This window comes from Populus nigra, chromosome 18, assembly GCF_951802175.1.
Source record: "Populus nigra chromosome 18, ddPopNigr1.1, whole genome shotgun sequence".
Lineage (NCBI taxonomy): Eukaryota > Viridiplantae > Streptophyta > Magnoliopsida > Malpighiales > Salicaceae > Populus > Populus nigra.
In genome coordinates this window covers 4,598,230-4,615,959 of record NC_084869.1, presented here as the reverse complement: position 1 = coordinate 4,615,959, position 17,730 = coordinate 4,598,230, and the positions used below count along the sequence as shown (strand labels likewise).

Sequence of the window (17,730 nt, the reverse complement as noted above, 5' to 3'; positions counted from 1 at the left end):
GTCAAAAATAGCCCATAAAAATTAGGAAAAAACAGCGTGGTTTCGTCACATTTCACACGTAATTGTTTGTTAAAGCAAAATTAAATATCTTTGAAAGTCAGATTTATTTTAGTATTCTAGTGCATAGATACTTGCTACCTAAAAATGGATAATTGAGAGAATGTCATGGCTTTTTCATTAATTATTTATTGATGATGTTTCAAAAAAATCCAAATAGTTTAGGAATATGGCTCACAGGTTAGATAATCAGTTAATCAATTGGTCCTAATAACCTCATCTACTTCACCTCACTAAAGTGTTTGATAGCTTATACTTAGTGCTCGGTATGCCAATGGAGTTTGTGACTAGTACCTGAAAATTTTTTTTTATGGATGTGAGAACTCTCCAATACTCAAATAAGTATATTTTTAGAGAGAAGAAAATACAATAATATTCTAAAAAAAGAGATGCTCTGAAAATATATATGTAATAGAGAATAAAGATTGTAAACCTTTGTTTTGAAGGTTTCATGGTGTATTTATAACTCAAGAGTCTTTTTTTTGTGAAGATGAAGATTTGAAATGTAATTTTACCCTAATAGCATTTAATGAGGGATAAATATCTCTTACATCTGTATTAATATTTGATAGAAATATGGTGGATCCTTAAAGGATTTTTATACATCTAAAAGATGTAGAAAGATTAAGGTCCAAGACGTCAAATGTAACTAAGTCTATGGAGGCTGAGCTCTTTCTCTAAGCTAGACTCAAAAGAGATGAGTTCTTTCCTTGATGAGCCTAAAAGAGGCTGAGTATGTCCCTTGGACGTGCCAAAAAAAAGGATGGTCATCCTCTTGGGCATGCCTAAAAAGGATGGTCTAGTCATTTCCTTGGACATGCCTAGAGAGGATGATCTGGGCATTCCACTAGGCATGCTAGGGAGGATGATCTGGTATTTTTCTTGGGCGTGCTCTAAGAAGGATGCTCATTTCATTGGTCATGCCTAGAGAGGATGTTCATTCTATTGGATGTGCCCAGGGCTTGGCATTCTACCAAGCCCTACATACTCGAGGCTTGGCACAATGTTACGCCCAATCATAGTTGGGTCTTACTAGCACCAAACTCAACACTCTTTCACTGATAAAAACTTGTTTAATCAATTATTAAAGTTTTGTAATAAGGAACATTGAATCTATGCCCCTTTATTTTCATCTTGAAAAAACTAGCGATAAAAAAGTACATGAGCTTTTTGGTATTATTTTTGTTTTTTTATTTACTTTATTTTCAGAAAAGTGATAACAAGATATGCAAATATTTTATTTTATTTTCAATAAAATAAAAATTGACAATAAAGATTAAAATCTTTTGAAAATTATAAAAATAATTTTAATTTTTTTTTGTGATACTATTAACCCATGATTTAGGAGTTATATTGGTTTGGAGACTTCATAAAATAGAATGGATCATCCTTGAGTTAAGACTCGAAACGTATAAGAATGACATAATCTTGAGGTCTAGTTTGGCGTGACCGGTTGGTTGGAATCAAAGAGCTCAAGGGTTATATTAGGACTATATCTAGAGTATTATAGTTATATGCTAGGATCGAGTTTAAGACACGCAAGAGTTGTATCAAGATTAGGAGCATAGAGGGTCAAGCTAGGACTAGGTTTGTTGAGTTGGGAGGTCGAGTCAAGACTTGATTTGAAACTTCATGAATCATGCCTAGAACGCAAAAACTCGAGGGTCGGGCTAAGACTGAAAAGCCCGAGGATCATTCCAAGACCAAGTATAGAATGCTTAAAGCTAGGCTCGGGCTCGGTCACCCTAGGGTTAGGTTAGGACAAGGGAGGTGAGGATAAGGCTAAGACTGAGAGTTTGAATGCCAAGTTAGTTTCTAGTTTTGAGTGTTTTTAAGTTTAAATTAGCTTTAAAGCTATTAGAAAAATGTTGTATTTAAGCATTCACCATCAAATCTATGACATTAGAACTGAGTGGATATCAAATTCAAGATATCTCAAATGAAGATCAATGTGGTTAAAGATTAGTTAAGACTAAATAAAATATTGGATTATACCTTCTAGTTTCTAATGATATAGATATTAATTTCAATCATTCGAGTACATGATTTGACCATGTTTCCTTTATATTTTTCAAACAAACAAGTTTTTTTTAAAAAAAAGTTGTAAATAAAAAATAAAACAAAATTGAAATAAAAAAATAGAAAACAGAATTGACACGAAACTGACCCAAAAAAGGGTTAGGACTTTTAGAACATGGTGTGTTGAACCGAAATTGCTTGACACTTGACGGATGGAAAAAGCGAGGCGATAGTTTATTTAATGGCTAAGGGAAGGCCCATTGTACGTTTTTCCAAATATAATGTGTCCATATGTGAGGAGCCCGACACCTTGTAGAGACGAACTTTGTTTCTCTTTCTTTTCTCTCGTCAAAGAAACGGTTATCTCCAAGTCTTCTTTGAACAGTTTAATTTTACTTTTATTTGAATAAACACAAGAGTTTGTGTTCCTGTGGTTGATTTTTATTTTTAAAAAATATTTTTTACTTGAAAAAATTATTAAATTGATGTTTGTTTAAATACTTTTTAATGGTTTTAATATATTAATATAATAGAAAACAGTTTAAATTCAAAGAAATAAAAACATTGTCAAAAAAATCCACTACGGTAGGCATCCCATAAAAATGGTGCCCATCACATGCTAATATGATATTCATGGTGAAAAGGGACATGCTCTGTTTCAATTAACTGACCAGTAAAGATAAAGAGAATGTTGTGGTAAATTGTACTATAAAATATGGTGGCAGCTTTCTTTTTTTTGTTTTTTTTATCTCGCAGCAAGAAATTATGAAACAGTAGAAGAATAAGATTTTCAATTTATTATTTGAAAACATGGACTTGAAGGAAGTTCAATGGAAACTCCAATAGTGACTTTACATGTACAAGCTACTTCTTTTGAAAAGTTGTTACTAAAGAACAGTATTCTAGGTGAAAGCCTTTGAACCTATTGTGGGCTATATATATAAAGAATAATCAGCAACTGGTTTGTGACTTGCTTCACTTTAGCTTCAAAGACTGATCCAATGCCTTATCTCTAATTTGTACTTGCAATAATTTGCTTCTGTGAGCTTCTCTTAGTACTGCATGAGAGTGAATATCATGTCGTCTTCAAAAAAGACCACGAGTTCTAAAGAAGATGATGCTGAGCTTAGGAGGGGGCCATGGACTCTTGAAGAAGACACTCTCCTTGTTCATTACATTGCTCGTCATGGAGAAGGCCGATGGAATTTGCTTGCTAAACGTGCAGGTATAATCAATCCCTTGTGATCGTACATCATGTATGCAGCAAAAGCACTGAATTTATGGCATTTAATTAGTTTTGTTGTCTTCACCATGTTCATCACATCCTCTCTCTCTCTCTCTCTCTCTCTCTCTCTCTCTCCCTTTTGTTTCTGATTTGTTTTTTCCTGTTGATCTGTAGGGTTGAGGAGAACCGGAAAGAGTTGCAGATTGAGATGGCTAAACTATCTAAAACCAGATGTAAAGCGAGGAAACCTTACTCCACAAGAACAACTCTTGATTCTTGACCTCCATTCCAAGTGGGGCAATAGGTGTGTGTTGTTTGATTGTCCAACCTTGGAGTTATATGTCTTCTGCCATACTTCTGTTCATGTCGGGGCTATCGACTTGCCATTAGAGTAATCCTATTTTTTTGGATATAGATAGACATTACAAAGTAGGGCCAATTAGTCATAACTAGACTGATCACTACCATATGCTATCTTTCAATATTTAATTGAGCAGAAAAGTATATGTGCTGAATAAGCATCCACTGACATCACGGGATTCTAATCCTTACTTCTGGCATTATTTCTTTCCCGCCGTTTGCAATTCTCTGAAAGTTTGTGCTTTTCAGTTAGCCTCGACTTGTAATTAATTGTTGAGCTCGTAAGTAATGGCATGTTTGGGTTGTGTTCGATTTGGACACTCATTCTGTTAGTTTCTTGAAAGCTAATGTCATGTTGTAACTTGTCTATCCTTTTCTTGGCATAAAGATGGTCCAAAATTGCACAACATTTGCCGGGAAGAACTGATAATGAAATCAAGAACTATTGGAGAACTAGAGTGCAGAAACAAGCAAGGCACCTTAGGATAGATGCCAACAGCACAGCCTTTCAGGATATAATTAGGCGTTCTTGGATGCCAAGGTTGCTTCAAAAGATAGGAGGATCATCAACTTCTTCATCAGCCATGACATGTCAAAGCCCAGCAGTTTCTCAGCTCATCCCCAATTATGCTCCTCAGCTTTCAGCATTCCCAACAGCACTACCTCCACCACAACAACAAGAAGCTCCTCTTGATATGAGGGTGATGATGCACTTAATGGAGCATCGTGAGCAAACCTCAGACTCAGAGCATGGGACAAGCTCATGCATTTCTTCTGCAGAATCAATGAATGTCTCACAAATGTCTCATTTATCAGAATACCCTAAAAGTCCCTTTCAGGCCATGGGTAACAACGGCGACTACAGCACCTTGGTGAAGGATTGCTATTATGTGGACAGCAATTTCTATGACATGGAAGCCATCAACCTTGCAACCATGTCGGTGCCTGGAGAACTTGGAATCTCAGCTGTCGATCGCCACATGGGAGATGGTGATTGGGCTGGATACGATTTTGGAGACACCGTGTGGAACATGGATGAGTTGTGGCAATTTAGGAACTTGCAAGGAAAGGAAATTTAAGGACTTGTTTTTGGAATAACCCACAATACATACATAGTCAAGAATGCGACAAACTTACCTGTATTAGCTGTGTAATTGTGTGAAAAGAAATTGTTAATTTTTGTATCCCATATGTCAAAAGTAGCTTTGGATTTTGGTCTTGTGCAAACATTTATCAATGTCAAAACATTACCGTAAAGCCTTCCGAGTTCTGCCCCACAATCCTTCACCAAGACTAAAACTAATGCTTGTTTAAGCGCTTTGTTTCCACGAGTTTGTGCGATGTAATAAAGTCAGAGCACAAGTGGGATGGCGGGGAAGTTCAGAAATCACTCGCTTATTCAACATTCTTCTCATACATACATCTTGGAAGATCAGATGTCGAGTCAAATTACTTGAGGTGCTAGCCCTTGCTGCCCTTCAATTTTCAAATACAACCACTTGATGATTCTAATAATTGGAGTTCTGATTTTTTAAATCCAAGTCCATGGCAGTAGTTTCTACCAACTGAAAATGAGGCAATTCTACGAAGCAAGATTTCTCATGTTTATGCCATTTGTGGTGTGAAAGGAAAGCAACCAACCTAGGAAACTAATCAAAGGATGACTCGGCTTGCGATTGATGGATGGGAAATACTTTGTCATCATCTCTCCGAGTGATTTAACATAACTCCTTGTGTTGAAAATGCTAGCCCATTCATTTAGCCACCTGTAATTAATCTCGAATGAGCTTGCATGCACAAACTACTACTACTTGATGATATATCCTACCATCGATCAACGAAGCCGATTGATCACAGCATCTATCTGGATGATCAATATTGAAGCCATGATCCAGTCAAGATGGTCTTTGAAATGGCTTCAAGCTTATCATCACATGGTTATTTCTTTCACTATCAGCAAGGGAATTTAGTCGGTTAACTAATATTGACTAGAAGATGTGCCATATGGAGCCACCTATAATGAATTGACAAATTCAGGCTCTGATGAATGAATACATCGCAAGAATCCAGAACTACACCAGAGAGCCCTTTATGATATTTGGAAAAAGATGGCCAAGACCTTGATCATGACCATCATGAAAGATTCTATTTAGAACTTGTTGACTGGTCAGGTCACTCCCCATCGTAGATTTCTAAAATCCCACCATGCTAGTATATATTAAAATAATAAAATCTCAAGGAATTTGAATAGTCTATTTACTAACGTATTTGAAAATCTTGGAGATTATGGATGCGTGATGACTTCACTGGTGTGAGCTCACAGTGGGTTATGTAATATAATATTGAAACCAATACGGTGGCGGATTCATTTAAATCATGAAGCATTTTACAAGTCTTCTTGATTCCAGAACCCGCGAGTCCATAGAATTTGATAATTATAAATAAAGTCGAATGGATTTCTTTATCCACTGGGGGAATAAAGTTAAATCCAAGAAGACGCAAGTTAATTTGTGAAAGACGAACAATATTGTGACAAGAAAAGCTCATAACTTTTTATCTAACTATAGATTAGGTTTAGATTTTTATATATGATTCCACTCGTTCAATTTTATAGAGAATCGGCTGATTATAACAAGCTAGGCTATAAAAGACTATCAAAATTAGATTAGGAAAAATATTGTTTGAGCCAATCATGTTATTTTTCTTTTATTTTCCTGGATTTTTAGCTTAATTTCATATTTTAAGTTGTCTTTCCAATTTTATTTAGAATTCTATTTTTTCTACCTTGTAAAGGTCAGTCTTTGACATATTTAAATAGTTATATACCTTCTAGAAAAATATATCACAATTAAAAAAAATATTCAGCAAACAAAATGCGTAATTAAGTCAATCATGTATTTTTGTTTTCATTGTTGTTATTTTTTATTACTTTAATGAGAATGAAAAATGTCATATTTGTATCCCTTAATGTTTAGTATTTTATACTTATTTGATGTTTAAATGTACTTATTATTTTTATATTTTGATTTAGAATATAAATAGAGACGTTAAAGGCAAAATAAAGCTAATTGGACAATTTAGACATTGTTTTGTATTCTGGCCATAACACTTTCATCCGAGCTCTAATTAAAATGATTCATAATGCTATAGAGTCCTAAGAAAAATCTCTATAACTATACTGCCTTTATAATTCTATGCCTATTTTGATTTTTGAGAGATATTGACTTCATCGAGGCTGTAATTAGGCATAAAGTCGCTACACCTGTACTTCTAACTTACTAAAATATTGTTTAGCTTGCAAATCTAATATGATGTGGTTTATTTTCGGAAGTTTCCAGATTTGGTATATGAATTTCAGCTAAAAACATCACTTTCCTGGTTATATTATGATTCTATTTTATTATTTAATAATTTCATTAACTACTCACATTTGGTGTTTATTATTGAAAGATAATAGTGAGAGTATTTTTAAGAGATTTTGAGGCTTCTAAGAAGGAAATTAATCTGTAAAAGAGAGCGGGGGTTATGATATGGGACACCTCTCTCTTCCCTCATCTCTATTTTTCTTTTTCTACTTTGAGTATTTATTATGGTCCAATGTAGCTAAATTTTTAATTAGTCAAAAGAAATAAAAGCCTCGGAATTAATAAAACTATGAAATCTAATTTGTATTTATTATTCAATTTATATTTTGAGTATTGAATGTTCTTTAATGCCTATTTTCATGTCTACCTCATTTAATTAGTAGAAGGCTTACTAATTTATTATTTGTTGTAATATGATACTAAATTAGATATTCAATATGTAATTATTTGATTTATCTAATTTGTGAAACAACTAAGGTTTAATGATTCGCTGCATCAGAAACTATTAGATCTTAGGAAGAATGGTCGATTAAATTAAATGCAACTGCTTGTGTTTGTGTTGTTTAGCCTCATCAATCTCTTTAATTCTTGAGGCTGTTTCTAGATTAAACTTTTAGCATTTGTCTTGAATTGTTTAGTAGTTATGGTTAATTAGATTGCTTGTTTCTTAATTAACAACATCTAAGGAGAGATAGGAACATATTTCCAATGGTTAAATATTCAAAATGTGAATTGATATATACTTGCATTAATGATTAGTTGTAAAAGACTCAATGATTGATGTTGACTTACATTAAGGTTTGTTCTTTTGATTGATTTTGATAATTTAATTGGAGTTGTCTTTTAGTTGTTTTTCTTAAAATTGTTTTCGTTGTACTTAAACCCCTCAATCTTTATTCATGTAGCATAAAACTAGGCTAAATATTGTTTGTGAGAACATTCCTTACTTGCACTACTATATATATTTTAAGGAGTCTAGGTTTTATATTTGGCTGCCTGCGATAACACACCAAATTTTTGCATTGTTGCCGAGGAGTGATTTTATTTGACTTTTGTTTTTTTTTGCTTCTAGTGATCCTTATTTTGTTCTTGAAATTTTTGAAAAAAAAAGGTTTGCTTTCGATAGTTATGGTTTTGGGCAAAATTCTTATTTCAATAAAACAAGGCCTTCACATTATAATAGTTTAGTTTTCTTACAGGTAAACACATTCTAACAAGACTAGTTAATCCTTAAGATTATTATCCCTACTCCCTCAAGGCCAAACTCCATTTTATTTTGATGTAGTCGAGCTTGAGATAATAAGTTAGGTGTGGATCTGTTATAACTAGGTGATGATCTATTACATACAGATTATATGGATTACCTAGTGTGTGTGTGTGTGTGTGGACTAGTGAGATAGGTTTAGGTCCAAGAGGAGGTTTGGTTGCTCTTTGATCACTCCAAACCATAATAATAGCATAAAAAAGCTATAACTTTTGATCCATTGCAAGGCCACAATTTGAAACAATTTTGTTATTTTCAAGCTTTAGATGCTGTTATTACTTTTGAATTTCCCTGCTTTAGATGTTATTACTTTTGAATTAAAGTCTAGACTAATACATCTCTTGCCCACTTTTCATAGTCTTATAGATGAAGATCCTCACAAATATCTAAAGGAGTTTTATATGATATGCACAAGTATAAAATCCCCCGGAGTGACTGAAGAGCAAATTAAATTAAGAGCCTTTCTATTTTTTTTTTTTTTAAGGATTCAGCTAATGATTGACTTTACCATCTATCCTTTTGAAGTATTACCACATGGAACGCAATGAAAAGGTTGTTTTAGAGAAATATTTCCTAACTTCAAGAGCAACTAACATTCAAAAAGAAATTTATGGTGTAAGGCAGCATAATGGAGAATCCATATACGAAGGAATGGTTCAAGAAATTATGTGTAAGTCGCCCCTATTATCAAGTTTAGGAGCAATAAACTTGATTGCAAATATGACTGCCAATTCTCAACAATCTAGCACTAGGCTTGAACCTCAATCTAAAATAATGAGGTAAGTATTTCCTCCTTTGACCAAAAGATTACGAGTTTAACTTCTCTTGTTCTTCAAATGGAAGTAGGTAAGATGCAAACGTCGAATGCTTATGGTATTTGTTTGGTGGAAGGACATCGAACCCATATGTACGTAACTCTTCAAGAAAAACCCATTAAGCAAGTGAATGAAACAATTGGTTTTACTAGACAACTGAAAAGAAAGTATGTTCCTTATTCGAGCAGGTATAACATGGGATGGAGGGATCACCTTAATCTTGTGAAAATCCATAAGTAAATTAGCCCGCGACTCAAAACTGCCCAAGTTACCAGCAATATAAGTAGCCATAACCTCACAGACAACATTTGACCCATACATCTAATTCTGATGTCTTTAGAAGATATTGTTAAGTCTTTTTCCACTAATACTTTGCAATTGTAACAGGAAACAAAACAATTCCAACAAGAGGCGAGGGCCAGTATTCAACGTTTAGGTAATCAGATAGGCCAAATGGCAATAACAATTAGTTGACTATCTAAAACCCTCCATCGTGCTTACGGCTCAGGCATAAAGTTCAGGGAAGTTACCCTTTCAAACAGTAGTAAATCCAAGAGAAAATGCAAGTGCAATTATTTTGAGAAGTGGTAAAGAGGTTGACCTTCAAGTAAAGGCAACACTTACATCATCAACCAAAAAAAAAGAAAAACATTCCTAACGATGATGACATATCTAAGAGTAAGGTTTTGCCCCTTTCTTATTATAAATGGGTACCCTGCTTTTCTCAGGCTTTAGCAAAATATAGAAAAGACGAGTAATTAAAATAAAGATTTATACAAGACTTTTTATTGATACATGTAAACATTCTATTTTTAGATGTTATTAAACAAGTACCTCGTTATGCTAAATTCCTAAAAAAAACTGTGTAAAATTAAGAGGAACCAGAAACTTAAAGGATGTGAAAAGGTGAGAGTAGGGGATAATGTTCATCCTCTTTCTGATTATAAAAGGATGTTACTAAAGTCATTGTTTACTCTGATCAAAACCATGATTAATAAGACAGATACTTCTCTTGAGTGAATTTGACTTGGAGTTCAAAGATAAAAGAGGAACATAAAATCATGTTGAAGATCATTTTAGTCATTTAGTTCATCTGGAGAATGAACTTTGTCTGTAAGAAATGTTCATTGTTAAAAGATAGGTAATATATCTAAGCAAAATGAGATGTCGTAAACCCCCATATTATTTTGTGAAATTTTTTATGTTTAGGGAATTTCAAAAGCTCTAATAAATAATTGAGGCACTCACTTTTGCAATCAAACTATGAAGGCTTTACTGAAAAAGTACCACATAACCTAAAAGATTTAAATTGCATATCATTCGCCAACTAATGGACAACCAGAAGTGTTGAATAGAGAGATCAAGTCTACAATTAAAAATATGGTCAATACAAGTAGAAAAGATTGGAGTTTATGCTTGAATGATGATTTTTAGGCATACAACACTACATATACATATAAATAGATAAAAATATGTTGAAGTGTGGAATAAATTATTGGAGGAAAGTTAGAAATAGAACATTATGAAATATTCTGAAAATTTGTAAAGGGTATAGTAAATATAAATGCAGGTTGGATCAATTTATTTATTAACGTAAAAAAAATGTATACATGTTGCTAATTTATTTTCTAATAAAATTAAAATTAAATTGTGTGGGAGTTTGTTAAATATGACTCTATCGACTTGACAGTCAAAAAACAACACGTAAAATCAATAAAAACATAATTTGATTAAAAACAAATTCAAGATGATATTTAAGAAAACACAATTTGAGACAACAACATATTGCATGGACCTAGTCACCTAGATTAGCCCGAGTTAATCTGCTAAATCTATGAACCGAATTATTAGATTGTGATAACCTTATAAAAAAAACCAAAACAAGTTATGATGCTCAAATCTCAATTAACTCAATATTAAAAATAAAATTAAAAAAAATCAATTAAAAATGATAAAAAAAAAACCAATTTATGTCAACTCATGTTAACTTATGAAATCCACGACTCAAGTCTTAAGACTAAGATAACCCCATAAAAAAACAAATCAAAATAAATTATGAAACTTAATTCATAATCAATCCAATGTTGAATGACAAAATTGAAAAAAAAAATCAATTAAAAAAGAAAAAAAAACTTTATGTTGATATAAATTAAAAAAGAAAAAATAAATTATAAAGGTCAATTCTCAATCAACCCAATATTAAAAGATGAAATTAAAAAAAATCAATTAAAAAAAACTGAGTTGGCCCACAAAATCTACGATCAAAGTCATAAGACGATGATAACCTCATAAAAAGTAAATCAAAACAAATTATAAAATGTAATCTCCAATCAATCTAACGTGGAACAATAAAACTGAAAAAAAAATTAAGTTAAAACAAAAAAAGTATTGTTATGGTGAATAGTGCTTGTCCACCTCCTCTTCTTGTAGTTTTTGTTAATTTAAGGGGCCGCTATGAAAGAATGCATAAACTTTAGGGACTTTAGTGATATTTTAAAATTTGGGGGCACCAACCTTCTCTACCCTATCTGTCTGGCATCTGAATCGAGACCAAAGATCAAGATGCATTCATCAATAAGGTTAACTGAATGTAAATATATACCCATCTTCAAAACAAGCTACTGGCATCAAACGTAGAAATTCAATCCGAAATAGTTCTTTTCCTTACCATTCAAACCAGGCCATTGGATGCAAAGTCCTACAGTCAAGGACAAAATATATAAAATAAAAGTCCCTTGAAGGAAATCACACCTAGATGAACATGGTAGGAACAGTTGGTTTTTCGGTGCGTCGCAATCTTAGACAGCTCAAAACTCACGCCTAAGTGTGTATCTGATGCATGTAGGTTCATCCCATTAACCCTTGAAAGTTACGTAAATGTAAGAACACTCGAAAAGGTTCAGCTGCTTCAGCAAATTATCATATCATTAGTCATTGTCATATTGATGCGTGAAGGGACTGAACTCTCTCTTCTACTTTACCTATCTCTGAATCTGTCTCTTACTTACCTTCACACAGTTTAACGTTTGCCTGTGATGCTTCTCCCATGTGGGGTTGCTCATAAAATCAACCTCCTGTGAGAGTGAGAATCAATCACTTTGCGACTCATTGAAGTGAGCATACCTTGTTTTTTCTTGGCTAAATTCTTGTACTAAATTCCATGCATAACTTTTAAGATTAAAGCAAAAATTCGGGTAATTTCAAGGTATGCCTGGATTGGAAATATGGCAATTTTTTTTCCAAGTGCTGGTTTTCACATGCTAATATCATATTCATGTGATCCATATGCATCAGCCGAGATGATTTTGGCTTTTGCTGGAGAGAAATTTTCTTGAATTTTCTCATTTTTATTGCGCTGACGGAATAGGACAGAAAATTTGAGCCACTGTTCCGCTTCAGACTTAACACTTTGATAGTAGAGGAACCCTTTTTCTTTTTACTAAATCATTTGATGTCGTTATCATTATACCAAAATTACACGTTTATGCATTAAACATCAGAAGAATCCAAATGAATGGATTGAAAAAAAACCTACTTTAAGCCTATCTATCTATTTATTGCATCACATCACATTATATATACATACGAGATGACATGCTCACGCGCTGCCGTGAGCTTATAAAACAAATGCATTTAATAGCGTTATAATTGTGAACCAGCGCTAGATAAGTAATAGAAATTAATAGTATGATGAAGCAAACATTTCATGACGAAAAAAAAAGTTGTGTTGGTGATCAAAAACTTTGAGACTGAACAAAATGATTTGTAACAATTTATCGTGTTTTGTGAGGAAAAATACAGTGCTTTCGTTACATGATTTAACTTTTTAGTTAATAAAAAGAAAAAAAATTACAAAGCTAAATTCTCTACCAACTTAATATTAAAAAAAAACCAACAAAGATAATTTTGGAAGGAAAAAAACCTATGAGAAAAAACATTGTAGCAATTGACAATGTTTTGTAAGGAAAACAATAGCGTTTTTCCCAATAAAATAAAATAAAAAACCATTTAGAGAAATATTGTAGCAATCCACAGTGTTTTGTGAGAAAAACTACAACGCTTTCCTCATATAATTTAATTTTACTGTAATTATAATTCTTAACCAACTCAATATTCAAAAAAAATCGATAAAGATAATTTTGGAAAAAATCATAAAAACAATCACATGGGAAAACACTGCAACAATTCACAGTGTTTTAAAGAAAAAAATTTCAAAACTAAATTCTTAATCAGCTCAATATTTAAAAAAAATCGACAGAGAAAATTTTAGAAAAAAAAATAACAAAACAAACACAAAAAAAAAATCATGTTGGAAACACTGTAGCAATTCACAGTGTTTTGTGATGAAAGCTACAGTGCTTCTCTACATGATTTAGCCTTATTTGTAATGACTTGTAATTATAATTTACAAACAACTCAAAATTAAAAAAATAAAATTAAAAAAGATAATTCAAAAAAAGTTATAAAAAAACCATGTGAAGAGATACTATAGCAATCCACAATGTTTTATGAGCAAAGCAACAATGTTTTCCCCACATAATTAAGCTGTATTATAAAGTTAAATTCTAACCAACTCAATATTAAAAAAAAAAATCGACGAAGATATGTTTTGAAAAAAAATATCACAAAAAAAGAAAACACAAAAGAAACTGGAAGAAAACCATGTGAGGAAAAACTGTATCAATCCATAGTGTTTTGTGAGGAAAAACTTATATTTACTTATAATTGCAATTCTTAACCAGCTTAATATTTAAAAAATAAAATTGACAAAGATAATTTTAGGAAAAAACATTATAAAAACAGAAAAAAAACCATGTGGGAAAAAAAATGTAGCAATCAACAATAATTTTCAAAAAAAGTTAAAGTATTTTCCTAACATATTGTAATTGTAATTTTTAACCAGCTCAATATTAAAAAATAAAAAAAAAAGATAATTTTTTAGAAAAAAAAACCATGCGGAGAAACACTGTAGCAATTAACAATGTTTTAAAGAAAAAAAATTACCAAACCAAATTCTTAATCAACTCAATATTAAAAAAAATTGACAAATATAATTTTGAAAAATACAGAAATAAAATAGAAAAACTATATGAAAAAACATCGCAGCAATTCACAGTATTTTAAAGAAAAAAATTACAAAGAAAATTTTTTAACCAGGTCAATATTTAAAAGATAAAATCAACATAATAATTTTGGAAAAAAAATAAATAAAAAATAGGAAAATTGAAAAAACAAATTGAAAAAAAAAGAAAAAAGGGAAAAGTTAGCAAAAAAAAAGAAAACGAATCACTGTGGATTACTATTGTAATCCATAGTGAAATGTGTATGGGGGAACAGTGATTCCCCCACACCATTTTCAAAAAAAGTTAAAGTGTTTTTCTAATATATTGTAACTGTAATTTTTAATCTGCTCAATATTAAAAAATAAAATAAAAAAAGATAATTTTGGAGAAAAAAACCATGAGGAGAAACACTGTAGTAATCAACAATGTTTAAAAAAAAAATTACCAAACCAAATTTTCAATCAGCTCAATATTAAAAAAAATTGACAAATATAATTTTAAAAAATAAAGAAATAAAATAGAAAAACTATGTGAAAAAACATCGCAACAATTCACAGTATTTTAAAGAAAAAAAATACAAAGCAAAAATTTTAACCAGGTCAATATTTAAAAGGTAAAATTAACAAAAATAATTTTGGAAAAAAATAAATGAAAAAAAAAGAAAAAATAGGAAAGCTGAAAAAAAATAGAAAAAAAAAGAAAAAAGGGAAAATTAGCAAAAAAAAAAGAAGAGGAAAAAAATCACTGTGGATTACTATTGTAATCCACAGTGAAATGTGTGTGGGGGAACAGTGATTCCCCCACACTATTTAGAGTATTGTATAATACAAAAAACTAATCTTTACAGTGAAGTTACTATTTGCGTGTTTGGAAGTATGGTTGTAGTTTTTTTTCAAAGTGTTTTTCATTTAAAAATACATCAAAATAATATTTTTTTTATTTTAAAAAAATTATTTTTTAGATCAGCACATCAAAATGATCAAAAAACATAAAAAATAATAATTTTTAGCAAAACTAAAATTATTTTTTTAGAAACGCAGGTTGAATCATGTTTCTAAACGCTCACTATATCCTAAGACACACTTTACTATTAATTACAATAATATAATTACTATATTACTCCTTCATCATTTAATTTTTTAACTTGGATTTAGAGATAGAGTGATCTTTTCATCATGACATAAATATCTTTTTAAGAGTTGTATGAGGTTATATTAGTAATTGTGTTTTTGAATGCATAGTAAAAACAATCATTTAATCATTAAATAAAATAATCCAATGTCTATTGCTCGATATTTTTATATTTTTGTATTTTTATAGAAATAATATAATTATTTTGATATCCTTAAAGATAAAACCAATTAGAAATTCAAGAACAACTTTTTAATTTGTTTGTTTTTCAGATTTGGTTCATTTTCTTTTTATTACAATATTTTTTATCTTGAATGATCCATAAAATTGGTGTGCCTTTTCAATTTCATCCCTCTTAATTTTTTTTTTATCTTTCAAATTTGATTCTCATTTTTTTATTGCTATTTTGTTTTGTTTTGATTCATTTTTTGAATTGATTTTATTTTATGATTTCACCATTTAGTTTTTCTCTTATCAAATTCAATCCATGTCCGTTTGATTGCTAATTTTTTTGGCCTTGACAACTTTTATTATTTTGGATAATTTTTTAAATTGGTTTTGTTTTATGATTTGACCCTTCTTTGTTTTTTCCCATCAAATTTAATCCATGTTCTTTTGATTGCTGATTTTTTTGTTTACTTTAACAAGTTTTTAAAATTGATATTTTTAAATTGGCTCATAATAAACCTATTGATTGAACTCGAATTCAGGATTTAACGGGTTACAAGTTTTTAAGATTTGACTAGGTTTAAGTAGTTTTCTCGGGTTCACTTGATTTTTACAGATTGTTTTTCAATTTCACCCCCTATGATTTTTAAGTCTTTAAAATCTAGTCTTTATTTTCTTAATTGCATTTTATTTTTTTTGCTTTTGCAAGTTTTTTTTTATTAATATTTTTCAATGATTTTATTGTTCAAAATTAAATTGGTTTAGACTTTAGAGTTAAGTTTTTTGATTGAAACTGAGTTTAGAGTTTAACGAGTTGCAAGTTTTAAATAATAAACCAGGTTTAGGAGGTTCACTAGAGTTTTTTTTAAAAAAAATATTTATGTTTTTTTTTTTGTTTGCTTTGTTATTTCTTATGACTTGCTTCTCTTGAGTTAATATTAGGTTGTTTGATAATTTAAATAAGCTTAGATCTATTCTTTTTATTTTTTTTTATCAGTTTATTTATTATTGTTATTTTTATATATATTTTAAATTACTACTTAAACTAATAACTCAGCACTTGGATTCTTTTTACCCGTCAAGCGCGGGTAACAAATAAACTGACTTTTCGTGGGGCTCACGAGAACTTTACACATGGACTCGAATAGCTGCGTCGATCAACTTGTCAGTATCAATATATTCCAGTCTAAGCTAGCAATGGAATTTAAAAATCCACTCGCTTGCATAAGTACACACGAATTGAACACTAATTAAGAAATTGGAGTTCGATTGAACACTAATTAAGAAATTGGAGTTCGGTGAACTCCAATTTCTTAATTTCGAGATTTTTCATTAAACAATGATCAAATAACAGTTTTTCCGGTCTTCAAAATTAACTTTGTTTGGGAGTCTAGAATTTATGGACGGAGCATAAAAAAATCTAGTGAAATTTAACTGTTTAGGGTTATTGTAAATTCAAGATTCTCAATTTCAATTTTAAACTACTTATTTTTTTTATTAAATTAAGGAAACAAAACATATATTCTAATGATTTAACAAGAACAAAACTCAGGAACATATTTTAAAATCTTGATTGAAGAAAAGAATTAGATTTATTTTTTGTTATTGAGTTCTAGATGAGAAATTGATGCTAACATCAAGAAGCTAGAAAAGAAGGTGATAAAGAAAGCGAATTTGTGTTTGATTTTATCTTAAACCATTAGTGTTTGGATTTTTCTTCTTAATTTATGTTGATAGAGAGAGATGAAAGAGGAGAGAAGGTTAGCATGAGCAGAAAGAATAAGTTTGCATGGTAATGATTATCTTCCATGCATGCTTTAGTATGCATAGAGCAATATTATTTTTTTATTGATTTTAAAAATCTGTTTTAACCAAGCTTGCATAGTATAATATTCAAAAACTTTGTTGTAAAGTGAAAACATGACCAAACCATAAAATACTTAAAGGTAAGCAATACTTAAAGGTAAGGTGATTTACTCATTTTCTTCTTCTCATTTTTTTTTTCATAATAATCATCTTTAGATCAGTTTTAACATTGATCTTTTAGTATAAAGATCGAACGATAAGAAAAGCATTTTTTTGTTATTATTGCCATAATTACTTTTTTAATTATTAAGATTTTCTAGGTTTTGAGGAGTTTTGAACAAATTCAACGAGTTGTTTTGTTAAAATAGACATAACATGTAATTTTATTTTTGGATTAGATTGAAATTTTACTAGATCTTTTAAAGACCTAATGATATAAGAGCAACTAGTCATTTTT

The 17,730-nt window shown here is 30.7% G+C and overlaps 1 protein-coding gene across 1 annotated transcript; it reads left to right on the top strand.

Moving 5' to 3' along the window:
- The first annotated feature begins 2,960 nt into the window (after nucleotides 1-2,960).
- On the top strand, nucleotides 2,961-4,918 carry LOC133678451 (transcription factor MYB62-like). Its single transcript, XM_062100745.1, has 3 exons — nucleotides 2,961-3,301; nucleotides 3,476-3,605; nucleotides 4,050-4,918. Exons 1-3 carry the CDS (start codon nucleotides 3,139-3,141, stop codon nucleotides 4,738-4,740), a joined length of 984 nt encoding a protein of 327 aa, XP_061956729.1. The 5' UTR covers nucleotides 2,961-3,138; the 3' UTR covers nucleotides 4,741-4,918.
- The last annotated feature ends 12,812 nt before the right edge of the window (nucleotides 4,919-17,730 follow it).

Excerpts from the sequence above, each read along its gene's own strand:
- LOC133678451 (XM_062100745.1), top strand. The coding sequence starts at position 3,139 with ATGAGAGTGAATATCATGTCGTCTTCAAAAAAGACCACGAGTTCTAAA. Across the intron at positions 3,302-3,475 it reads TTTGCTTGCTAAACGTGCAG|GGTTGAGGAGAACCGGAAAG; the intron begins GTATAATCAATC and ends GTTGATCTGTAG. Across the intron at positions 3,606-4,049 it reads CATTCCAAGTGGGGCAATAG|ATGGTCCAAAATTGCACAAC; the intron begins GTGTGTGTTGTT and ends CTTGGCATAAAG.